Consider the following 26,710-nt stretch of genomic DNA (forward strand, 5'->3'; position numbering starts at 1 on the left):
CTTTGAGAAAAATAGGTTCTAAGGTTTACCTACTTTTTATGGCGTAAATTTTGCTAATAATCAGCAAAACTAAAAAAGGACAATGAAACATAACTAAACACATTAAAAATTATAATCGAAAAGTTATCGTGCCATAACAAAATACGGCACCAAAGCGAACAACAACAGCAATTTCGAACAATTTTCTACTTGAATGAAATGTAATAAGAGCAAAGACAATTTCGGGTATAAATAGAAAACTTAATAAAAACACTAAAACTTGTATTGCACATATAGTAAATTATCATACTTGCCTCTTCAGAGACCAAAAAAATAATTAACTTTCCTCTCCCCCAAGCTTTTAGCTGATCAGATGTTTAGAACGGTTGAGAACCCCTTTTCACCCCTCTTCTAGCTTCTTCCTCGACCAATAACAGAGATAATGTAAGAATCTTTCATGCTATCCCACCCTCGTTTCGAATGTTGGGTCATAATCGCACTAATATTTGCGAACATAGCATGAAAAATCTCTAACAAAATGGCAGGATCTATTAGTCGAAATCGAGAAACTCCATTCGTTTTCTCATGGAGCCCTTCAGATCTGTTGCTTCCCTTTCGGCTTTCTGTGCCTGGAAAAGGGTAAACAGACAAGCTTTAAGTATTGTGTAAGTAAATATTAACGAAACCAATTAAGCTTAGTTAATGCTATGGGGAGCTATCTGTATCTTGCTCGAATTCTTTTATTAATCATCTCGGAATAGCAAATTAGTACAGCTTTCTTTGCCAGTTATAAATAAAAACTTAAAATATGCCATAAGTCCCTATAGTCTTCAAAAATTTAGAATATAATCCTTATACTTCTATTTCTAGGAATTTAGTCCCTCTACTTTTCAGATTTCAAATTTCAAGTACAATTGTTAACACTGTTAAATTTGTTGATGTGACATTTTGAAATTAAAAAAAAAAAATCTCACTTAGTTGGCATGTAACTATGAATTTTGAAATATGAAAAATAAAGGGACTAAATTCCAAATTTATGAAGAGTATAGGGACGAAGGCATATTTTAACCTAAATGAAAAAGTTGGCATATATTGTAAGTGGAAATATCCATATAGCTTCTCATAAGATAGGTTCCGTCATATAGATATGGAAACACACGCACGGAAACATGAAAAAGAAACCAGAATTATAAGAAGATCCCTACCCTTTTAATCTCAGCAGCCGACACAGCGGTCATATGAGATGGAAGCTCTTCCTTTTCCAAGTCCTATATGGTGAGTACCATTTCATAAACACAAAAAAACAACGTAAGACAAACCGATTCCACATTTAAATAAAAGCATGAAAAAAAAGGATTGCATTTAAACAGCATACCAGCTCTCCTATTAAGACAACATTCTCCCCACGGATTACATATAGACCCAAGGGGATATCACAGTACAAATTGCCAACAATAACTCGCTCACAAGCGCCTTCTAGAACAACATTAGCTGTGAAACCGGAAAGATATAGCATCAATGATCATAATTCAACACAGTAGATGCAAATAAAGCAGTAAACAAGGAATAAAATCAGGATGAGTTACCAAATTGATCAAACGAACGTAGTAATCCCAAAAGCTTCCGGCCATCTCTAAGCAAGACAAGGAGTTTCTCTGCAAAATATATAAAAGCCCTTATGCATGTTCTACGATATTTATTTTCAACTGCTAGCACACATAGGACTAGATGCATGATGGCCTATGCCAGTAAACTCCATGTCAGGGGGCCTCGGGCCTCCCTTGGTTAAATGGTACAATTGCAACTTTAGTTCCTCCCGAACATTAATAATTCAATTTTATTCTCTTTTAGCCTCTTTGTTAAATAGATAAATTGCATTTTCGGCCTCTCTCAAACATTAAAAGTTCAATTTGACATTTTAATACAAAAACTTTAGCTTTGCCCCCCTTCCCAAATTTTTTATCTTTACTTTTATCTCACCCCGGTTTCTCTCCTACACCACGTGTAAGAGGTTATCATGATTAGGTTACACAAATGTATTCAAAACAAATGTCAAATTGTCACATGGCATTGTGAGATTTCAGCCAAAGGACCAAGATGGTAACTTTCATTCAATGTTTCGATCGATCAAAACAATGCCGAAAGCTTGTAAATTTATACCCAAAGTAAACCTCTGATCATCTTCAAAGTCTTTCTAACAAAACCAATCCATAAGCCTAGGAAAAAAAAAAAGAAGAAGAAGCCTCTTTTACCTAAACAAACCCATTTCATCTAATTTTGCCCTACCTTCCAATCTAAAAAGAAATAAATTTTACATGCAATACAATATCAATTGCTCCCAATTCTTAAAAAAAAAAATCCTAAATTCCCCAAAAAATAGAACAATCCAAGAACATAACTTCACAAAGAAAAAGAACCCCAATACTGTAAAAAAGTACACAAACATGAATCAACTGAATCAAACAGTTTCATTCAACAAATCGAAGACCAAATCAAAGCCAACCCCCCCCCCCCAAAAAAAAAAGAACAAGATAATTTAAAGATAACAAACATAAAAAAAACATTTCTAATTGCATTTTCTTATTTACTACATATAAATCAGAGAAAAAAAAGAGAGATTACTGTCTAGATAAGTAGCAAGGGAAGTGGAGAGAAAGATATCATCAGGGCCAGCCCAAGACATTGAAAATCAATCTTCTTTGATACTTTTTTAAATCCCCGATTCTAAACAAATGGCATTGGATTTGGCCTCCACAATCGACACCCACCCAGTCACCAAAGTTTAAAGCTTTAAACCACTCTTCACCCACCCAAAAAAAAAATGGAAACAAAATCAATTCGTTTTTTCCCCCCAATTTATCTTCCTAATTAAGAATAGACCCAGAATAGATCATCACCTAAAGCAGTAAAACCCTAGATTTATTGACTAAATTATACGAAGCATTTATGATGATAAAAAAAAGAGAGAAAAGAGAGTTATGTTTGTTTAGGTTTAAAGCATAAAGCTTTGGTGGATCAATCATTCACATTCTTTTTTCTTTTTTTTAATATAATAACATTTTTTATTAATTAATTTTTATGAATTATTTTAATTGGGACAGAGTAAAAACAAAGTTAAAAACTCAGCTCAACGGCCCTTTTGACTTTGGGAAACCTAAATAAAACAATTGATTAATGATTATTTAATTTTGGGTTAATCCCATTTTGGGGCTCGAACTTAACAACTCTTTCCACATCAAAGTCTAAACTTTTTTTTATTCAAGTGAATTCTTGAAAATCCTAAAATTCAATCCTAATGTGAAAACAATTGTCAAGTTTAAGGCCTAACTTAAACAAAAAAAAATTCAAGCTTCGATGTGAGAAAAGTTGCCAAGTTCAAACCTTAATATGAGAATAGTTATAAAGTTTAGGACTTAACTTGAACTAAAAAAAGTTCAAACTTCAATGTGAGAAAAATTACCAAGTTTTGGTCCTAAATAGTAATTTAATCCTTTATTTTTATTTAAGTCAAAATATGATCCAAATCATTAAACTTTTTGTAAACTTTTATTTTAAAAAATTTAGTACCTCTACCTTTTTTTTTTTAATTTAAATCATTCAATTTAAGCCTTTTAATATTTGACTAAATAGAAAAATTATACTTTTACCCCTCCAAAGATTAATTCTTTTTCACATAATTTTTTAACTTTGACTCTCCAAAATTTATAATTTTATTTCGACCTTCCTTAAACAAAATTTTTAGTTTTTTTCCCTGTACCCTAACTGTGTCACTTGGTACGAGTAAAAAAGATCTATTTCATCACTTTAACAACAATGACTAATGGTGTTATTAATTTGGACCGATTAACAACATGAAAGGATTAAATCTTAAATTTTTACATACTAGAGGGATTAAAAATAAAATTAGACCAAATAATGAAATTGGGTTTTATTAATTATGATAATTTATTGCTTCAATTATTGGCTTAGGACTATTTGGAGTAATTTAATTATTGGTTTTTCTATGATAATTGAAGCTGTTTTTGGAATCATTGGGGCTTAGACCGGACTTGAAGTTCATTTAGGTTGTGAACCAGGGCCGGTCCGGTCCAATCTTGGGCCACCTTATTTTTCTGGTACATAACTTTAGCCCAAACAATCACAGAATCTATCAATGGACGGCTAAAAAAAGGTTTAATTCTTTTTTAGTCTCTCTACTATGATGAAATTTAGAATTTAATCTCCTCTACTTTAAGTCGACATAATTTGATCTCTCTACATTTTATGATGCCAGCAGTATGTCCCAATTGATAGCACCATTGTTTTTGTTAAAATGACGATGCAAGAGTTTTTTTTACTATCTTTATTCGGTCACACGGTCGGTTAAGGCTATATAAAAATTTAATTAATTATATTAAACTAATAATAAATTTACATGTTAACTGAATAATTAGTTGGTTTGGTTAGAAAACTGACTTGATCAATATTATTTTCTATTTCTATTTTTTAGGAAAAATGCCATGTTCGAGTAACAAAAGTCTAAGTACCAAATTAGGAAAAATGTAGAATTTAAGTACCAAATGTTATATTAAACATTTTTTGTATTTTATAATATCAAAAAATATAATTTCATTTTTTAGATGAAAACGAATTATTTTAAATTGTTTTAATTTTCTTTTGGGAAAAATATTAAAACTATATATGTATTTTGTCTAATGTGTAATTTTATACAAGATCTTTGATTTTATGCAATTTTATACATTAAATTTTGATTTGATTCAGTACTTACAAATTATTAATACAATTATTAATATAGACGTTCATATATTGTACGTACATATGATTATATTTATTCAATATAAAAATAAATTAATGTATTTATTTCTTTATATATGTATAATTGAATCAAACATAAAGTTTCATGTATACATTTGAACCAAAATCAAAATTATATATATATATATAATTACACCAAATCAAATTTTATATATAATTTTGATATTTATCTCGGTTTTCGTTTTGTACACATATCACATTTTACTTTCTTTATGGTTTTAATTGTAAGTTGTTTTACACTAAAAAGAGTGTCCTATTTAAATTTTCTTTTACTTTATTTTTTCTTATCATATTTTATTTTTTTATTGCTTTAAATGAAAAATATATATAATAAAAGGAAAATTCAGAATATATTAAATACTTATTTTTTTGGTGAATTACAAGAGGAGGAAAAAAGCTTTAACAATAATACGACTAGCATGACTCAATCCCATATCACATCTGGAGTGGTGAACACCTTTACTATCATACTATCACATAAGTTCGTATAGGTACAACAAAATAAATATAAATATATTTGTATACACTATAAACACCAATATACAACAACAACAAATTTATAACACGGCAGGGACTTGCATTTTATTGCCCATTTTGTCCACAACACAATGTGCAACATTCAATGCAACCAATGAATGCCAATGCAGTGAAAATCTGTGTTAATACAATGGCACATTGATCATTCATCTTTGAACAACATTGTATGCAGCACATGCAACAGCATCGATTACACATCCGACCACAACAATTCGATGTTGCCTTCAAGAAAATCTCGGCTGCGTCAGGTAATTTCGGTTCTTCGAATCCTGGACGGATGTTTTCAGCGGTTGCAGTTAGGTCACCGAAGCCAACTGAAAGGCTTTGAAGCAGTGTCTTTCGAGGCGCTAAAGGATCTTCGATTTTGTGGGGATCGGTTTTCTTTACCTGTATCAAAAACCCCAACTTTCGTGAGTCGAGGTTGACAATGATAACGGAATTGCGTACGAGGGAAAGGCATACCTTTTGAGCTCCGGAAGATTCTATGGCCTTGTCTATTTTATTTTTCTCGAGCAGGACCATTCGGGTATACTCGGAGATATTGCAAGTCACTTTGCTCAATTGTGCAACCTGACATTAACAAAAACCGATAACATCAGCAATGGTTTTACTGCTACGATCTATGATTCCACCGAAAAACAAACCTTTTGCTCGAGCTGTTTATTTTCCGAGAGCCATGCCTGAGCCGTGAGTAGATCGATCTCCTGTCTTGCTAATACCTGTAGAAACGAGGGAAATTACGAACTTTTAAGAGATAACATCTCTCTGGCCCCCTTCTTGGAGGGGAAAAAGAAAAAATAGCTGAGTTGTAGGTGCCTTACTCTGTCGAGAGGTATGTCTTTAGCCCTTACTATCTTCAAGTCCATGACAACGCTACTCAAATCTCCTAAGATACCTTTAGCTTTAAGGGTATCGGGAAAACTGCCTTCGTACCTCCCGCATATTGTCAACGGACTTTCAAATGAAAGATCGGGAATGCATGAAGAGTACACCTATCGGTAAAAAGGAATCCGAAGAACATACAAGGTAAGCACGAATGGGATATATGTAAGAACACTCAAAATATGCATCACAGTAAGGTGTTTGTTGTGATATAGACAAATGAAATCGATAAGAACTTTACAAAGATACCTCAATTTGTTCATGATCATTGAATGCATCAACGGTTATATCAGCAAGAACAGTAGAGAAAGCATTGCTAAATAATTTTTGTATCCGATTTTCGATTAAATCTGACAAAAGATGAGGGAACAAGATAGTAAGTAATGATATAGGACTTGTAAGGATGGATATGAAGTAAAAGCACATACAGACCTAGATCACAAACGGCATCGAATTCTCCCCGGCCGATCATGGCAAGCATGCGGAGGAAATAATGATTACAAAATGAACCTGCGATATTTCCGCAAAAGAAGGTAATTAAAACTTATCCGTTTTCAGCATATAGGAGCTCCAAATACCGAAAAGATTACCTATCCCAAAAGTATGTATGCGTGGACAGAGTGATCCACTGTTTTTCAAACGCTTTTTCATCTGGTCACATATGTTTCTCTCATCTTCAACAGCCCCATCAGTAATAAGAAAAATCATCGGAATTGAACCGCTCGTGTTTGATAGCATCTCATATGCCTGGCAGATAAGTAAAAAGTTAATAACACGGAATAGATCGTTGGAAAATAATACGAGAAGTTTCAGACACACACATGTTCTAGTGGAATTGATATACATGTACTGCCCTCAACAGTTGATTTCGTGCTAAGCCATGTCGTGGCCCTTTCGATTGCTTCCTTGGAAGCCAACTCCATGGATGTTGAAAATAGAGAAGTCTCACTACTGAATGTTATAATGTTGAATGAATCTTCAGGACTGAGTTTAGACATGGCAGAAGATATTGCATTCTTAGTAGCCTCAAGTGGTCTCCCTTGCATGCTGTTAGTTATATCAATGACAAATACGACCTCCTTTTTGAACACCTATCATTAAATTCAATAAAATGAGGACAGATACCAAAAAAGGAAGCAAACTGAATTGAATAGATACCAACCTCCGTACTCTTTTGACTTCCCGGTAAAAGATACACACAGAACATATCCCTTTGGTCATGATCATATAAAGGTGGAGACTGTAAAAGGACGCCTCCGAACATGTTACTCGAAGAGACCTATAAAAACATGCGAACATTATGCAAATAAGTATCCCAATCATGGAGAAATGATAACTTGACAGCTAAGTTAAGTTCTACCCTTACACTATATGAGAAACTAAAGTCCGTTTTAGACCAAGTCAGAACTTCAGATTCATACAAAAACGAAAACTTCTCAGCATGCCGTTTTGTTTCCTGCAAAATATGGGGATTTAGAACAAACAATATCATTAATCAATAATGAATCTTAATCAAAATATGCACCTTCAAAGGATGGCTAGTAGCCTTGCACAAGATGCCGGTTACGATACCGGAGTTCACATTCAACTGTATCTTTTCTTTCTTCGATATTTTCCTTACAGCCGGAGTAACATATTCGGGAAAACTAAAGGGCACGATTAAAGTAAACTGACCGTCGTTATACAATAATTTTTGAGACCAACGAAGCTTAATCGAGATATTAGTGCCCCCATCAACCTGGAAATGTAAAACAAAAACATTCAGCTTAAACTACATCGATTTGAATCATTATAACTTCGAAAAAACCCGATTATACCTGCGGTATCGTTAACATGAATATATGCGGCTTCATAAAACCACCATCTTGCGGTCTCGCTTTCTTTTCGATACACTTACTTTCTTCTAGTCCTACTAGTTCAGTAGAATAGGATTTCTTAGGAAGATCAACCTCAACACCTAGAATTGAACCCTGTTAGAGCCAAATGATATATATATTATTGCTTTGAAACCATTAAATAGGCACAATTTCAACTAGTTAAACACATAATCAAGTTAAAACAAAAAAAATAAACAAATTGGTTTTTTTTTTCTCTTATGCAAAAAGCACATCCCTTTTGTTACCATCAAGACCATATCTTTTCTTCAAAATGGCTGCAAAGAACCTATTTTAGAGGGTATTTTTTAGGTTTTCTAATCTTCACATGTTGGTTTTATAATCCATGGAAATTAATCTTTACAGGGTTCGTGACTAACACTCCAAAATGGAGGCTTCTTATCCATAGAAACTAATCCTTTCAGAGTTCACGACCACCCCTCCTGAATGATTTCTTATCTATAAAAACGAATCCTTTAAAGGTTCGTGGCTACTCCTCCTAAATGGATGTTTCTCATCATAAAAAAGTAGTCATCTCAGGTGTGTGGCTACCCTTTAGAAGCTTCTCATCCATAGAAACTAATCCTTTGCGGGTTCATGACCACTCCTCCAAAATGATTTCTCATCTACAAAAACTAAGAACTAGTTTAGGAATGTTTTTCAAAAGTGCTTTTAGGAAGAAAAAAAAACTTTTGAGGAAAAGTTAAAATTTTCAGCTTTCTGGAAAAAAAAGTGCTTTTCGGCCAATTTTTTGGCTGGAGAGTAGCACATTTTCTCTCAAACTGCAGCTTATTTAGAAATATTTTTTTCTCAAAATTGCTTCTTCTTCTTTTTTCCCAATAAGACTTTGTGAGAAGCATTCCTAAACTAACTCTAATTCTTTCAGAGATCGTGACTACCCCTCCTAAATGGAATTCACAGAAACTAATTCTTTACGGGTTCGTGACAATCTCTATTAAATACTAAACATTTCCGGGATCGTGATTACCCCTATTAAAAAATGGAGGTTTCTCATCTATAAGATCTAATCCTTTCAGGATTTGTAGCTACGCCTCCCCTCTAGGTTTCTCGATGATGTAGATTGGTGATAGTGAATCCTATAGTTCAGACATGTTGGACCGCAATGAGCTCGATACTTTAAGCAAAATCCGGTTACAACACCAAATTTGACTTGGATCAACTCGAAATATAGTCCCACCAAAAAAATTCAGAATCAAATAGAAAAGGTAACTTATTGAGCTGAAAAAGGGAACTTGAAGCTAAGATCAAGACAAAAAAATAGTGAAAAAACAACCCCTTTTATGAAAAAAATATCAAAAATTCCCAATTTTCCATTAATGAACAAACAATTTGAAGACAAACCTGGTTTCCCATAGGGACAGCAATACGACAATCACAAGAATGACTACCCATAACACAATGGACCCTCCATTTCCCAGAAATTTGAACAAAAGCAGTATCCCCATAACAATTAACTTCAAGATCAACCCCACTCATCTGTAATGGAATCAAAGCCGGTGGATCACACCTGCCGTACACGTGAGGCTGATAACTAGGGAAATCCGGGTTATCAACAAACCTCGGGTCGGATATAACCGCGTAAACCATCGGTGCAGATGGTAAGTAATAATCGGCTAAACCTTGAACAGGTGGAGACGGCGGTTTCGGCGCCGTCATAACTGCTTTGTCTTTACCTAAATATATCCGTTTCGCTAGCTTTAAACCATCTTCCACTGCCTTTGCAAAATCTTCCGCCATTGACAAGACCAAAATAAAAACACAAATCCCACCTTTTTGCAGAAAAAAAAAGATCGGATTTTTTGCAGAATAACCCAAAAAAGAGAAGAAATTGAATTTAGAGGCAATGGGTTTACTTCAAAGATCAGATTTTTTTGCTTTTTGGGAGCAATTGATGTTTAGTATCTGATTCGTTTGCGTGTATTGTTCTTCGAATAATAAAGATAAAAGTGATGGACTTTGTTGACAACGGTGAATGATCGTTTACTTAACATGATTATGATATTATCATACATTGCGCGTTAGAAACGAAGGAGATGGGTATACGTGGCGAAATTTGATTGGATGGGAAGTGGAGAAATGATTGTGTGCGGGGTGATGTTTTTGGGTTCGTTTCTTGGTGTGATTGGCTAAGCGACGGATTTTACTAGGTATAATTTTTCTTCTAGTCCTTGTAATCTTATGGTATTTGTAATTTAGTCCTTAAACTTTTAATTTTGGATTTAATAATAGTTTAATGGTGTATCATTAGCTTTGAACTATTTTGAAAAAATTTAATTGAGTGCCTGTAAATATTTCGCACGAGTCATTGAACTTATAAAATTGACTAATTAACTCTTTGATTTACGTTGATCATTAGTTTTTAACTAAATATGTATATTTTAAAATAAAAAATTCACTCACACAATTAATATTACATGCTTGAAGATTAAAAATAAAAATAAAAATATCAAATCTGAGGTTGAGATTTTTATTTTTTTATTTTGAATATGGTGTTTAAGGTAAAAATCGTTTCAAATCAACAAAGTGAAAGTCGATTTTTTCTTTTACTTACATGATGACTTCCATACATTTTAAATTAATTAGATGAGAAAAATTTTCATTTTAATTTAAAAATACCATATAGCTTGATTTAATAAAAAAATTGACGATGTTATTAATTAGACTTCAATATCAAAAACTAAAAATTAGAAAGTAAGATTAAATTTCAAATATGTAAAAATTACAGTGACTGGGGACAAAATTAAACCATTTTATGATACTGACGCGAAGCAGAGGATAGTAAAGTCTACGTAGACTCCAACTCTAACGGTTAGTTTGGTTCCTTACTTTTTTATTATATTTACTACCAACGTCTCTCTGTAGGCCGGTCCAGTTGCTTTGCCGGCTCATTCATACCACCTGTATTTTATACCCTTTTTACAACGGATAAGTCGGCAGATTTTTTGGGTGAAAAGATATTTTCGGTCCCTCTCAATTTTGATATTAAGCAAATTAATCCTTCTCAAAAAATCAGGACAATTTAATCTCTGCCAATTTTGAAAATGAATAAATCAAGACAATTAATCATAACATTAATATTTTCTATCAATTTTACATAATTTAAGTTGTATAATAATAAATTTAGCTCTCAAAATATACACATTGAGATCTTATTTTGTTATTATATTAATCAAAATACGGTACAATTGATAAAAATATTAATTACCATAATTAATTTATTTTTAATTACTCACTCTTGAAATTAACAATGATTAACTATTTTAATTTTTTGAGAAAAACTAATTTACTCAATATTAATATTAAAAGGACTAAAGAAGTGCTTTTACCAATTTGGCATGCAAGACAGTTTTGTGAGAGGAATCTTACGCCATCCTCACATGCAATAATAATATAATTGATATACACTACATTAATTATTGATTGTCTATCTGTCTCTTTCTCCACAGTCAACCGAAATGCATACATAACCAACTTGAACTTGATATCAAATGAATCACTGAAAACCAATATCTTTATTTTTACTTGAAATTATTGTTGCATATGAAATTAAGGAAACAAATCTATACTCTCAAAAACGACCATTAAATTTATTGGTGTTGGAGTCCCACCAAATTTTCGTTAAATAATTTTTTTTTAAAACTCAAAAAAAATAAAAAAATTTTGTTGACAGCTTAATGATCACGTCATTCTCTATGGCACCACTAAATAAAAAATATTTTGAGTTAAAAAAATCTGACATAATAAAAATAGTGACGCCAATCTATTTGGCTCCACTACTATTCTACTATTGGTCACGCCAAATAGATTGACACCTCTTCAAAATTTATTTTTTGGCCCACGAATTATACGAAAATAGTGATATCGGAGATGATATTTATGCAAATGACAACAAATAAATTGGCAGCATTCTAAAAATAAATTTTTTAATTCTAGTATTCAATGACTAGCTAACATGGGAAGTGGGTGATGCCAAGTCTCTTTAGTTTCACCCATTTTCACTATTCATTTTAAGTTATTTACATACATAATAAAAAAAAGTAGATTTTTTTATAATTAATAAAAAATTTCAAGTCATTTTTATAGGAAAAAGCCATTAAATTACCTTTCTAAAATTACCAAACCAACCACAAAGTGAATCCACAAGAGATTTCTTGAGATAAGATACCAAAAGTTAATTTTGGTAAAAATAGACAATAGTTGAGTTGATGTTCAATCAAAGTCTACTTATAACATGAGAGTGACTATTTGGTGATCCACCACCAACCTTATCCACTACTTTTAGGGTAATAATTGATGAAGTTGGAACCCCAAAGGCATGGACCATATTAAAAGATTTGAGGATTTGAAGATAAAATCCACTACTTGCCCACTAATTTTCTTTTCTAATCCCATTTAATATGCTCAAATTTAATAGAGATTGAATTTAATCTAAGAAAAATATTAAATTAGTGCCCCACTAAACATGAATGAAGTTGTTAATTGAGTCATTGATATGCAAGTTTTCATTGATATTAAAATTTGGGTTCAAAATTTGAATAATTTTTTCGATTGAATCTGAGCTTGTTGTTATTATAACTAGTGGTGAAACGTGATACTAAATTTTGGAGGTTTTGATTAAAATTTTCAAAAAAGAATTTGTGTCTAATTAATATTTAAATTTTTTTTGAGGAAATTAATAAAATTTTTGGAATTCTAAAGGGTTTAATTAAAAGTTTCAAAATATTTGTAGGGCTTAATTAAAAATTTCAAAAAAATTGTGATCTTAAGTAAAAATTTCAGAATTTTTGAAGGGCTTAATGATGATTTTTCATATTTTTATGAGCTCTAGGCCCCTTTGACCCCTCTTTCGCTCTTCTCCTATTTGTAATAATCTAGAGATTGTGAGTTTGAATGAATGGAGTGGATGATGAAATCGATCAAATCATTAGTTTTTGATCGATTGGTTTGACTGATTTAATTAAAAATTTTAATAAAAATTATAAAAAAATATTTCAAAATAAAGAAAACTAGTTCAACAATTGTTTCGACTGATTTTGACCGGTTCACAAGTGAACCAATCTAACTCTTTTGGAACTAATATCACAGTCAATTCTCGGTTCAACCAACCGACTCAATTTAAACAATATTGGTTTGAATGTACTTAAAAGCACAAAATCTTCCGCTTAAAAAATTTATATCAATCTACAAAAATATTAGAACTATCAAATTTTTCATCCTTCTTAACTAGGGGTAATTCAGAATTTTTTTTAAGGAGGCGAAATTGAATTATAAATTTTAAATATTTAAAATATTATTTTATCATATATTAATTTATGATTTTTTTGAAATGATTTAATGGAATTGTTTTCAGTTTTGAGAGACCTATGATTTAACTATATATGAATTTACAATTTAAACATTTTAAGAGATTGGTATAATAATATTTTTTCATTTTAGAGGACGAAACCCATACTTGCAACAAGATAATTTTATTAAAATTTAATAATCATATTATTAATATATTAATTGCAACAAGAAGAAAAAGATATGAAAATATGTAAATTTCCTTTTCAAAAAATATAAAATTTCTTCCGACATCACGTTGATGTAACCGGATGTGTCCTCTTTGTCAAAGATGGGTTTCAAGTTGCACAACTTACGGGGAAAAGTAGAGCAACAGTGGAACACAATTAAATATGCAATTAATTAGATTAATTTGGAATTGTGTTTTACTTCTTCTATTAAAAATAATAAATTAATTTTATACATTAAATTAAAAATTAAATTAAATTTTATTTTTATACATTAAATTAAAATTAAATTAAATTTTATTTATTTATTTTACTATTAAAATTAATATGATTAACAATATGATTAACAAGAAATTAAATAACGACACGTAACATATAACCATACTGATACATTTGAGTTTAAATTTATTTATTGAAAATATAGCATAATCTAATTTAACCAACAACAATAACACCAAATTATATCAAATTAAATTATATAACAATCCTTAAATTGAATATAATACAAAGACAACATAATTCGACCTAGAAAAACAATGTTTGGAATTTCATATATTCTCCAAATTCCAATATTCTCACATCTATTGTGTTTTCCAGAATTTTCCCCTTGTAAGAAATTTTTTCCCTTCATCGGTAGCTGCAAATTGTACTCATTTTCGGGCCGACTTTCTTCTTCAGCAACTTCCTCCAGCAATGTTCACAGAGTGTAAAAATGTAAGACGTAATGCCACACTAAGCTAAATGATCTATAGAAACTGCCATCTACTTCTAAGTATACTAACCACCGAATTTATGTGGGTTCTATAACACAAAGAATGAGCCGAAGATCCAACATCGAGATGCCGTTAAAACGATGCCGTTGAAAGTATAATACAATTGTCTCGCAGAGCACACTACAAGAATTCTTCGTTCGGCAACAAAACAATTCGGGACTAAATTAGTGCAAAGAGGATCTCGTTCCATGTGTCGGGTACACCGGGCAAACACCAATGTAAGCAGTCTTGGACACCGGGTGATGCCGTAAGACTGAACCGAGATATGTGACCCTCGTCTCTTACCTGAGACAATGCTGTTATGTCGAGAAGTGCAATCCTTGTACCCCTCACAGCATTGGCAGCACTTTGATCAGTAGACTCTTCTTGTAATACTTCTTTACCGATGGACATTGGAATAGTGTTGTTACAGCTCCCTCCGCTGTTCCAGTCCCCATTTACGAAGTGCCTAGGGGAGATGCTCCGATAAAAGGCTTTTAGATGAGGATTTTTCGGGAGTTGAGAGTTTAGCCATTTAAGAGTGCTGTGGATCGTGAAGTTCTTGGCACTTCCCATATCGGCTATCCTCCTGTTGGTGTTGGGTTCGCCCCCGACATACATGATCCACTTGTTAGCCTTAAGTTTCCCTCGATTCCAGTGATGCCCCGAGTTTAGAACCAAGACATCAATTCTGTCGAGAAAGTCACGTAAAAATGCAGGAGGTCGATCAAGATGCATTGCGTATTCTGTTTGTGGGTTCAGGATATTGAGAGGTTCCAAATCACAGAGGGTTGAAGACCAATAGTAAAGGACAGTAGTGTTAGTGCTAGGAAACCGATAAGCCCAACCGTTAGGACGTTTACCACCAGGTGGTATGACAAGTCCATAATCCTTGCCGACATCGAGGACATCTGGGCTATTCTTACCGGCTGTGATCATGCACATTAGAGACTGAAACTGCTGCCTCCCTAATGAATCTCCAACAAAAGCTAGAGTTTTGTCTTTCATCCTGTAATGATGTTGAATAGATATCGGTTATATTCAAATACGGAATAGAGCCCACTGACCACTTGTAAACAAGTAATAGACCAAAAACTTCAGGAAAGAGAAGAGAGTGCATCTATGAAGGTGAAAGCTAAATGCTAACTTTATGAAACCCAAGCTTTAGAACTTCAGAACAGATGAATTGTCTTCTGACGAAGTTTGAGCCGGAATACTGACTGAAGAGTCATAACCATGCAACAATAAAATAAAAAGGGAAAAAAATCCAAATCCAAAGATATTATTACCTTTTTAAGAACTTCGACCCTTCAAATTCTTCCATTTCACAGTCTTTTGGTTGCCATCTTAGCTTCTCAAAGGCAAAATCTTGACGCTGCATCATACGACAAGCCCACATTGGTGCTAGCCACTGTTTACAACCATGCCCGGAATACAAAGGTCGCCTATCATCTATAACCCATTTCCCTTTTCTGTAATCACAGGCTAGAAGATGAAATGCGGTAATTATTTACTGATCAGTAATATCATCACAACAACAGATTCAAAATCTAAAGATTCAAACGAAGAGAGACAAGCAAGAGAGATTACTGACAACATAATCAAAGGTAACTTGCACCTCACCGACTACACTACTAGGAATATGACTAGTGCGGTAATTATTTACTAATCAGTAATATCATCACAACAACAGATTCAAAATCTAAAGATTCAAACGGAGAGAGACAAGCAAGAGAGACTACTGACAACATAATCAAAGGTAACTTGCACCTCACCGACTACACGACCAGGAATATGACTATATGATGAAGTGCACAATACAAATTGTTGCGAGGAATGGTTGATATTATCAAAGCATGTAATAGAATGCAAGACCTATGTGTAAGGTTTGGAAGAGGTGGCAGAAACAAAAGGAATAACTCTTTTTTGAGATATCCATCATTGCTTACAAGATATCGATCAACAAAGATTGATCAGACGTGGTCTTCTCAAATCATGTTGATAAATGCATTCCGGAAGCATAATGTATATAACAACAAAACACTATAAGCAGAGTTTCTTCTCTGCAATTTCCAAATGTAAACTCATATCATGTATAGGAAATATTTTACCTTGATGTTCCATACTTTTTTCTTCTTGTTCTGAAGTGTTTCCTCTTAAAATTACATTGTTTGTTTCTGCTATCAGTTTTGAGTCTGATCCACTTTCAATAACATTAGTTTCTTCTCTTTTGGGACTGTGTTTGTGTTTTGCTGCTGCTTCTGCACCGCCATAACAAATTATAAGGGGAACCCCCAAAATACCATGACTAATAAAGTATAAAATGAAAAAACTGGCTGCAGCTCATTTTAAAACAAGGAAAAGTGTGCTGGAGAGCACAAAACCATTTCTGAAAACATTAGACCGCAAGAAAATAGAATAGGAAATCTCGCTCCAATCATTAATGAATTCACAACCAGAAAGATATGAAGCAGGAAATCATTAGATCATCTATAACAATGAAAATGTCTCATCTAACCATACAAATGCTCGTCATAATAAGAGAGCTCTATTAAAATATGTACCATTGACATTGGTAATTATAAGCCTCAAACATCAGCTTGTGTCGATGAAAGTATTGGAATACCAACCAAAAACAAGATTTAGCATAACAAGTTATTCTAAAAGATTAGCCACGGAAACATTCGAAAACTGTCTTTATTCTTGAGACAGATAGAAAAGCAGATCACCTTTCTTCTGAATGGTAACTTCTTCAAAGTCTGAAGAACTTTTGGCAGTATTGGTAGAACGTGTCTTATCCACATGTTGTCCCTCTTTGTTATTTACTGTTTCACTCCGTGTCAATGTAGAAATATCTTCTTTCACATGTGTTTTGGGATCTACTGGTACAGTTTTAATATCTGCACCAGATATTATGAGAGGAAGGAAACCTATTGTGAGTAACAGTACTTCTATCCAGAAAATTCTTTTATCCCTATATTCTAGAAGGTGCAAAAATCAAAAGAAAATAAAATTTCATCAACTTGGCATTAATGTATGCTGTTAAAAATATTGTCTTACAATGCAGAATGCCAAACCATGTTGCAATCCCTGTGCTGAAAGTTACTAAGCTTTGACAATGCACTTTTTATTACAAAAAAAAATTGACTCCTTTGACATTAAAAAATATACATATATCATATATGGCATCAACCAGGAATATTAACAGAATGCAGAATGACAAATAACTTCATATTGGGCTTAGTTGGGCAAGCCTGTGAAGCAAGGGAGGACTGAAAATTAGTTGGAAAAGATGCTTGGGTTATCCTGATTAACAAAGTGAGAAACTAATAAATAGCACAGTGGCGAAATAAGGTAGATTCAAACTAACCTGGAGAGAGCTGCAACTGATTTTTTGATGGCAGGGTTGAAGTAAGTGTTGGACTTCTGTCCCATGTCAAAATAAAAATAGTCGTACAAACAAGAATAATGAGAGCCAGAGAGAGTTCTTTAGCCCTCCACCTCATTTTGTAAGGGGTTCCCTTCATCCTATAAAGACATGAAAGTAAGACATGTCGAAATGTCACTAACAGCAGAAAGCAATTCCTATGAGGAGAAAGCAATGATGGCTGTCACCTCAAGGAAAAACAAAAAAAGAAACAAAATTGCAGGTCGATCTACAGAAGTGTAAGATATGAGTACAAAGAATTAAGGCTGAAAGCAAAAAATAAAAATGTGCTTCATACTTCCAGAATAACTACCAACCATCCAATCGTAAAAGAAGCTATTACAGAAACTCTCTAGTTTATCTTATACTAATTCTATTGCTGCAAACATAATGCAGGCAGGATCCATGGAATGAGTCATAACAATTCACAGAAAGGGTAAGCCGAAATAAGTTTCTGAGCATAAATAATTGACTTCAAAGCACCGGAAACATTCTAAACCGTTCTTAGGGGATAGCGGCATTATCTAAAGGATTAAATACAAACATTTCTAAGACAAACAATCGAACTTACAAGAAACAAATATTTGTTTAAGCACCATAATTGGAACAATCTCCAGGGTTTTTATCTTTTAGTTTTAGCAATAATTGACAATTAAATTATCATAACCTAATTATCCACCGAATTCCTTATTTCCAAATAAAAAGTTTTAAAAATCAAAAACAATTTATCTCATAAAAACTCAAGGCGAAATTGACAATCTTCAAGCACATTGGATCAAATCAATGACAATGAAATTTAAAGAACACATTTATCGAAGTCACAATCATAATCTAAATTAAAACATGAGAAAAACAAAATTAAACTTAAAAGAAACAGATATTTCAACTCCATTTGTGCAGAAACTCAACATAGCTAAGCTAAAAAAAGCTTTGATTCTATAGAACGAATAGGAGCCAACAGATCCCATATAGAAGCCAACAGATCCCATTCTAACTCACAACCGACATTACTAAACACAACCAGGGTTTTTATTACTTGGTTTATAATTTAAACCTAATTATCCAGTAAATTTCCTTATTTTCTAGTCATAATTTTAAAATCTAAAAACAATCTATTTCGTAAAAAACTCAAAACCGAAATTGACAATCAACATGCATATTAGATCAAATCAATGACGATGAAAATAACAATTTAAAAAAATAAATAAAAGCAAACAACAATCGTTGAAGTCACGATCATCAGCTAAATCAAAACACGAGAAAACGAAATTAAACTCGCAAAAAAAAAAAAAACTGCAATACACGATTTATTGCCACTCGATTCAGATCCAAACACAAAATCAAACGGCTCTCATCTATTGAATTTACAAAAAAAAAATAAGAAGAAGAAGCTTAGATTAAACACGACTTGAGGAGAGAAAAAGTACCTGAGGCGCATCAAAAAGCCAAAAATCTGATTTTTTTTTTTCTTTTTTATTGATTTTTAATTGAAGAATGAAGGAGGGAGAATAAGAATAAGGGAAAGAGAAAACAAAATAAAATAAAATAAAAAATTAAATTACCGTGTCGCTGATCGAGGGAATATATGGACGTGTCGGTATAACAGCGTTGACGGTAAAGGAAAACGGTGGTTTGTAATTACCGAATTTTGTGGAATTTTAGATTTTTAATTTTATTTTTTAACTATCTGTAAGAAACTGTGAGGTCACGGAAAAGTCCCAAAAGTAAGAAGTTTTAACCACCAAGTTGAATTTTTTAAAAGAAATAAATTATTAAGGGTATGAATGTTATAGGAGTTTATATATAATATATATATATCTTTTAATTTATATTATTTGATATATGATTTATTCAATGGGTAAATTATAACAAAAGTGACTATATAGGGTCTGGTTTTGATTTTTTTTATTATGTTATATTTTAATTTAATATAATTTGCTTTCTCTATTTTTATAGGGTAAATTTTAAAAGGTCCTCAGATTATAAAGATTTGATCAAATCAATCCATCTATTATTAAATGAATCAATTTAGTCCTTATACTATTAAAAAGAATCGAATAAGTTCAGATTTGGTTTGAAGTTTTTTTTTAATTGCAATTCAATTTGGCTTTATTTGGTTCTTTTTAATAGTAAATGGATTAAATTGATCTATTTAATAATAGAGGATTAATTGGATTAAGTTCCTATAATATAGAGACCTCTTAAATGCATTCACAATTTTTATAATTTTGTAGGTATTTTAACCCAAGGAGTAGTTAACGGGTTAATTATTTAGATTAATTAATGACATTACAAAAATACTAAAGTATCTAGTATTATATTTAAATACTAAAATACCCTTCTATTATTACGAAAGTGTTTTCGACTTTTTATATTTTCATATAAAATCAATAAAACTCACACATGGTAAGATTTAAATTGAGATACAAATAATTTAAAATTTTTAATTTTATAATTTCAACCAAAGTTTCATTTCATTTTTTATAAACTTTTGAATAAATATGTTTATTGCGTGTTTTTTTAACCTGCATCGAGATATTAGCTTAATGATAAGAGAGAGGTTTAAGAACTTTGAGATCTCATGTTCAAATCTCACCCTTCTTTTTATGAGTTTTACAGATTTATTCTAATTGCTGTTGAAAAATAATGGATAAATTACTTTAAATTATTTAAAATTTAAGTATAATGATTACTATGTGTGTATATATATATATATGTATATGTTTAATTGACAAATCACGAGCAATTTATTTTTGTTCGTTTATTAAGTTAAATAAATAAACGTAAATAAGATTTTAAGGCTTATTTATTAAATAAACCGAACACAAACAAAGCTAGTTCAGTTTATATATGTTCACGAATAAGTTTATTTATACTTGTTTAAAGTGTGTTTATTGTTCTATTAGTATATATTAATATAATTATTTTAATCTATATTTTTATCTATAATATAATTATTAATATTTATATTTAATTAGTTTATATCTAAAAATAATATATATACATTTGTTTATTATCCATAAATATTATTCGTGAACATGTTTAATATATGTTCATGAACATATTTATTTAACGAGTTATGAACATATTCCTTGTTTACTAATATTAAACAAACGAATATAAACATATATAATTTTAAATAAATAAATATAAATAAAATTTTAAAATTCTTAACAACACAATGAAGTTTAAAAGTAAATAAACAAATATTCGGTGATTCATTTATCGCCCTACATGTACACAAGCACCTATTGACAAATTTGATTAATTTTTATTTTTATTTTTGGCAAGACATTCCGTCTCTCTTTCTCTCGCAATTTTTTCTCGTCACTTTGTCTCCTACCACCATAGTTTCCTCAGTCATCATGCTTGACCTGTTAGTGATTTTCAAGAATGTCATCTTCGATAGAAAAGAACTATATAGAATATGCATCCAAAAATGGAATAATGCCCATAAAATGGTCGAATTATTTAAATCAATTTCAGTATGAAATAGTTATTTTTGTAACAATTGGATAATTTTTGAAGTGATCATTGGTTGAGTCGGGCTTAAAATATAATGTTAATATATTTTATATTTGTTCAAGTTTAATTGAAATATGACCTAAATTTTTATCTAAACTTGTTCATAATTAGACCCACTCATATTATTTTTTAAAAATATTTATTTTATCTTAATATTTAATAATTTTATATAATTTTATTTATATTAAATTTTTATATAGTTATATTAACATTATTTTAATATTTATATTAGAGTAGTATTATATATTTAGTATAGGTTTATTTTTTAATGTGTTTTAAATTACATATTATATAAAAAACATAATATAAAGTAGTATAAACTTTAAAACGGGTCAATCAGGGCTCAGGCCTTTAATATTCAAGCCCAAGCTCGACTCATATTTTAAACCGACCTAATTTTTTTGCTCAACTTTCTTTATGGTTTCAATCAATCATCATATTTATCGGTTAGTCAAATTCAAAAAATTCTTTTTGTGAGAATTTATTTAAATTATTAAATAATTATTATGTTATAAACCACTACCGGGATGGAGAGAGAAACCATCTTAAATAAAAGATTAATTGTGGATATCAATATTCTATTGGTTTAGGAGGTGATTTAAAAGTTTATTAAATATTAATAATTTCATTGGTTTTAGAATCGAATAATGATTGAATTAATTAGATCATTAGTTTTTGTGCGACCAATTCGATTGATTTAATCATAAGTGTAATTTCAATTATTAAAATTTTAAAAATATAAAATCTAATTTTATCTCTAGTTGAACCGATTTTTTTATCTTACTTAGTTAATTCAGAGTGATTTATAATCCAAATCGATATTGAACCTAATTGATATCCGATTCCAACTATGATGATGATCACTAGATATAGGAAAATTCGAAACAATAACCAAACCATAAAAGCATTTTAGTAAAGATTTATCGGCATTGTATTTTTCGAGACTTCCATTCTTACTTAACTTCACAATTTAAAGAAAAAATGACCTTATTGTGAAAAAAAATCTAATGGAGGGACCCAAAATCCAATTATACAAGATTCATAGTGGCGGCTCGTGCCTTGTCTCACTCTCGCGGCGCAGCCACAACGAAAAAGAACATTCAATAGCAGCAAAAAAAGCTCGAAAAGGCAAAGCCCCTCTTATAAATCATTCCATATTCCCCCCCCCCCCCCCGGGCGATTTCCTTAAAATATTATTTATTTACTTTATCAAAAAGAACCCAAATCAATGGCGCCCGATTCCAAGTCGAGCAACGATCTTTTACTTCACAATTCTCTCCGGTCTATCTCCTACAAACGTGGATCCCTTCAGCTACTCGACCAGGTCTAGATTTTTTTTCTTTCTTTTTTCCCATTCATTTTCTGTATAAAACTGATGATCTTTGAACTTGGAATCTATCTTTTTTCTGAACAGAGAAAACTCCCTTTGGAAACAGTGTACTTAGATATTCAAGATGCTACAGATGGATGGTAATGAGTAGTTTCTTCCAATCGGTCTTTTGCTTTGTTTCTTTTTGAATTGGATTTGAAATAATGTAAACGAATTTGGGTGTTTTTACTTTTATTTGATGGGTTTTTAAGGAATGCAATCCGGGATATGGTGGTTCGTGGGGCGCCTGCTATCGCCATTGCAGCAGCTTTTTCGCTTGCTGTAGAAGTGGCCAACTTTAAGGACTTTAATGGGACATCTGAGGAAGCTGCTTCTTTCATTGAATTGAAATTGGAATATCTTGTCTCAAGGTTTTCTTTATTTCATTGAACTGAAATTCGGGTTTTTAAGATTGAGTCATTACAGTTTCAATTCATTTTGGCTTTTAGTTACTTCGAGCTCGAGTCATTTTGAGTTGCTTGTTTGCATCATTTTGAATTTGGGTTGTTTCGGATTCATTTTGTTGATTAACTGGATTTAGTTTGTTTCGAGTCTGGGTTTGAGGCTTGGGTTTTTAGGATTGAATCATTACGGTTTCAGTTCATTTTGGGTTTTAGTGACTTTGAGCTCGGATATTTTGAGTTGCTTGTTCGCATCATTTTGAATCCAGGCTGTTTCGGGTTCGGGTTAGAATTCACAGGTCTACTTGTATTGTATCTCCTTTTTCAGTCGACCAACAGCTGTGAATCTTTCTGATGCTGCTAAAAAGCTTATAGAAATTACATCAAATGTTGCTTCTACTAGTACAATGCCTGAGAGTGTTTTCCAGGTGGGGGTATTCATTGTTATGCTTTTGAGCAATTCAAGCTATTTGCTATCCACTTGTATGAATTTAGTTCCTTAGAGTTTCTTTTGAGATACATGAGATATGAGGCTCATAAATCCCTTTTGGGTCTATAAAAGTATCATGGACGCCCTGTGGTACAAGTCGGATTGCATTTTACCTCTTCTACTCAAAAATGGGCAAAACAGTATCCATACATTAGATCAAAGAGTAAATTGGTCTTTCTATTAAAAAATTATCCATTTCTATTATTAAGAATTGGTCAGAATAACCAGATAGTTACACATGTAACTACTTGATTATTGTGACAGTAGGAATGGATGGAACTTTTAACAAAATGATCAGTATGCTCTTTGATGTAACATATAGAGAATAATTTGCTCATTTTTTGAGTAGAGGGGGCAAAATGCAATCTGACTTCTAATAGAAGGGCCTCCATGGTACTTTTACCCTTTCAGGTATTATTTTCAATATTTACAGGCTTATATAGAGGCTGCTGAAATAATGCTTGATGATGATGTTGCTTCAAATAAAGCAATTGGGTCTTATGGGTCAAGATTTCTCCGGGACCAACAGAAAATTGTGCCGAGATTTTCCGTTTTGACGCACTGCAACACTGGAAGGTTTGATTGTCTTTTCTCCTGTTGTTGTTTCTCTTGTAATGTTGGCAAAAAGGCATTAGATTTCATACAAGAACCGAATTGGCATATGATTGTGTTTTACTCTTTCTTTACAGTCTTGCAACGGCTGGATACGGTACTGCCCTCGGTGTCATCCGTGCACTTCATGCTGAGGGAGTTCTGGAAAGAGCATATTGTACGGAAACCCGACCCTTCAATCAGGTAACCCTTTCGTTGAAGTTATTTGCATGATGAAATGGTTCATCATGTCTGATGTTCATTTGATTTTGATGACAGGGATCCCGACTTACGGCTTTCGAGCTGGTACATGACAAAATACCCGCTACTCTGATAGCAGATTCTGCTGCAGCTGCATTAATGAAAGAAAGTCGTGTGAGTGCTGTTATTGTTGGAGCAGATCGTGTAGCAGCAAATGGTATTCTACAGATATTAACAATGCATTTCCCTTTAATATCTTGACGAAGTAAATTAACCGATTTCATTTGTTGAATTGCAGGTGATACTGCTAACAAAATTGGAACCTATAGCCTTGCCTTATGTGCAATGCATCATCACATCCCGTTTTATGTTGCTGCACCGCTTACTTCCATTGACTTATCTCTTTCCTCCGGAGAAGAAATTGTCATCGAGGAAAGATCCGCAAAGGAGTTATTGCATTCACAGGGAGGACTTGGTGAGCAAGTTGCTGCATCAGGGATCTTGGTTTGGAACCCTGCTTTTGATGTAACCCCTGCCTATCTAATAACTGGTATCATAACAGAAAAGGTCTCACATCGCACCTGGAATTTCGATTCTTTTACTCAGTTGTGTTAGTCTCTGATGAATAAAACTACTATATGAACAGGGTGTCATTACTAAGAACAATGATGCTTTCAACATTAAAGATTTTGTGGAGAAGGCAGCCGGCAAGTCTACTGCGTGAAGTCGAAAAAACTCCGCTCGATTTGTAAGTTAAAACCGCGACCTGACCATCATTCTATGTTATAAGGACTTGTTGGAATCAGTCTTCTTTTTTGATTGCCTCATTGTTGTACTACTGCCTTTCCCATGGTTGTAAATGCATAACATGAATAAGGTGTTGGCTTGGGTTACTGACATTTTGGTTCGTTCGGGTTCGGCTAATTATACGTAATTGGATAATGTTCGTACATCATACTTTTTATGGTATGGAGGTCTCTATACTAGGAGTCAAATTTCATTTTGCACATTTTACTTAAAAAATGGGCAAATTAGTCTTTATACATTAGATCAAAAAGTAAACTGATTTTTTCTATTAAAATTTTCATTCATTTCTACTATTAAAATATGATATGGTTGACGAAATAACCAGACAATGACATGTGACATATATCTTATGCTAACGTACAAGAATCAATTTTTAACAATAAAAATGGAGGGAAATTTTAATAGAATGATCAGTTTGCTACTTAATCTAATGTATATGGACTAATTTACTTATTTTTTGAATAGAAATGATAAATTACAATCCGACTCTTTGTACAAAAGTCTCTATAATACTTTCACGTACTTTGTATTAGTTAGGCAAGTTTCGTAAAATTTGCTACAATGTGTTTCAATTTTGTTTTGGAGATGTGCAGGAAGGAACTCCATTCACTCAGAAGTCAAGGCAAATCATCAAATCATTTAGTTTCAGCCATGAGGTTAGGCCTAATTATCGTAACTCACTGAAATACCATATGGCATGATTAGATCTTTTCTACTTTTATAATCTTAGTAGGTCCAGATTCATAGCACCATTAGTTGACTGGTGACCTTGTCTATATGGTTAAATAACAGTGAAAAAGAATACCATGTCATGTAAATTAACTCGAGTTCGAACTTTATTCAACTTTATTTAACCTAGAAAGTCAAATATTTCAAAAACAATCCAATATGAACTCAAAAAAACTACAAGAAGTAACAAAAAAAAAAAAACCCCAATATTAAGTATGAAATCTTAAACCATGAAACTTAAAAAAAAAATGAATGGCAAACCCAAATATTCCGATTTTTGATCTATTATGATCTTATAATAAAACATGGGCAAAAAAGGGCATGACCCAAGAAAGAAGCAGAACAAGCCCGTGGGGTTTATAGAACAATATTAGAAAATATCTTTTAAAAAAATTAAAAAATATTAAAGCTGATGTACTTTTTATGAATTTAGAATTTTTCATTATACTTTTATTTTTATTTCTAGGAATTTAGTTTTTTATTTTTCAAATTTTAAAACTCAGTTTCAACTATTAACACCGATTAAATTATGTTATTAAATTCAAGTTCAAGTACAATGTTATTATTTTAGTTCAATTGCTACTAATGGAGTATTTTATTTTATTTCAAAATGTTACACCAATAAATTTAATAAAAAGAAACAAAAATGTTATCTGAATTTTGAAAATAAAAATATAGGAACTAAAATTTAAATTAGTGAAGAGTGCAGGGACTTACAAAATATTTTAACCAAAAACAAAACACAGCTTTGTGTTTGAGGTGCACGTGTGGTAATAGTGAAGATGTAAGCATGGGTGCAT

General features: G+C 31.9%; 4 protein-coding genes across 11 annotated transcripts; 1 reads left to right on the top strand and 3 right to left on the bottom strand.

Annotated features, from left to right (window-relative positions):
- Window positions 1–90: 90 nt before the first annotated feature.
- LOC108452019 (sm-like protein LSM1B) lies at window positions 91–3,028 on the bottom strand. Its single transcript, XM_017749786.2, has 5 exons — window positions 2,602–3,028; window positions 1,566–1,634; window positions 1,355–1,470; window positions 1,185–1,247; window positions 91–608 (listed from the first exon to the last, which is right to left on the bottom strand). The coding sequence occupies exons 1-5, from the start codon at window positions 2,660–2,662 to the stop codon at window positions 531–533; spliced, it is 387 nt and encodes a 128-aa protein (XP_017605275.1). The 5' UTR covers window positions 2,663–3,028; the 3' UTR covers window positions 91–530.
- A 2,108-nt stretch (window positions 3,029–5,136) lies between these two features.
- LOC108474456 (uncharacterized) lies at window positions 5,137–10,110 on the bottom strand. Its single transcript, XM_017776425.2, has 13 exons — window positions 9,450–10,110; window positions 8,031–8,183; window positions 7,739–7,951; window positions 7,580–7,669; window positions 7,376–7,492; window positions 7,035–7,304; window positions 6,804–6,960; window positions 6,646–6,723; window positions 6,463–6,563; window positions 6,153–6,323; window positions 5,976–6,050; window positions 5,794–5,901; window positions 5,137–5,718 (listed from the first exon to the last, which is right to left on the bottom strand). The coding sequence occupies exons 1-13, from the start codon at window positions 9,843–9,845 to the stop codon at window positions 5,377–5,379; spliced, it is 2,271 nt and encodes a 756-aa protein (XP_017631914.1). The 5' UTR covers window positions 9,846–10,110; the 3' UTR covers window positions 5,137–5,376.
- A 3,862-nt stretch (window positions 10,111–13,972) lies between these two features.
- LOC108457965 (protein trichome birefringence-like 16) lies at window positions 13,973–19,520 on the bottom strand. 3 transcript variants are annotated; one of them, XM_053031158.1, is made up of 6 exons: window positions 19,360–19,520; window positions 17,741–17,898; window positions 17,100–17,270; window positions 16,482–16,631; window positions 15,660–15,855; window positions 13,973–15,379 (listed from the first exon to the last, which is right to left on the bottom strand). In XM_053031158.1, the coding sequence occupies exons 2-6, from the start codon at window positions 17,895–17,897 to the stop codon at window positions 14,551–14,553; spliced, it is 1,503 nt and encodes a 500-aa protein (XP_052887118.1). In that variant the 5' UTR covers window position 17,898; window positions 19,360–19,520; the 3' UTR covers window positions 13,973–14,550. The 3 variants fall into 3 exon arrangements, with proteins under 3 accessions (XP_052887118.1, XP_017612677.1, XP_052887119.1); XM_017757188.2 differs by having other exon boundaries at window positions 19,225–19,361; XM_053031159.1 differs by lacking the exon at window positions 17,100–17,270 and having other exon boundaries at window positions 19,225–19,361.
- A 2,877-nt stretch (window positions 19,521–22,397) lies between these two features.
- LOC108466486 (methylthioribose-1-phosphate isomerase-like) lies at window positions 22,398–26,063 on the top strand. Of its 6 annotated transcripts, none has more exons than XR_008285896.1 (10): window positions 22,398–22,646; window positions 22,737–22,792; window positions 22,904–23,062; window positions 23,421–23,520; window positions 24,016–24,158; window positions 24,272–24,377; window positions 24,453–24,591; window positions 24,673–24,924; window positions 25,021–25,122; window positions 25,767–26,063. XR_008285896.1 is itself a non-coding variant. In XM_017766868.2 (10 exons), the coding sequence occupies exons 1-9, from the start codon at window positions 22,551–22,553 to the stop codon at window positions 25,096–25,098; spliced, it is 1,146 nt and encodes a 381-aa protein (XP_017622357.1). In that variant the 5' UTR covers window positions 22,400–22,550; the 3' UTR covers window positions 25,099–25,122; window positions 25,767–26,063. The 6 variants fall into 6 exon arrangements, 4 of the variants coding, with proteins under 4 accessions (XP_052887030.1, XP_017622357.1, XP_017622349.1 ...); XR_008285895.1 differs by having other exon boundaries at window positions 25,775–26,063; XM_017766868.2 differs by having other exon boundaries at window positions 22,400–22,646; window positions 24,673–24,941.
- Window positions 26,064–26,710: the final 647 nt, after the last annotated feature.

Source organism: Gossypium arboreum, chromosome 7, assembly GCF_025698485.1.
Source record: "Gossypium arboreum isolate Shixiya-1 chromosome 7, ASM2569848v2, whole genome shotgun sequence".
Classification (NCBI taxonomy): Eukaryota; Viridiplantae; Streptophyta; class Magnoliopsida; order Malvales; family Malvaceae; genus Gossypium; species Gossypium arboreum.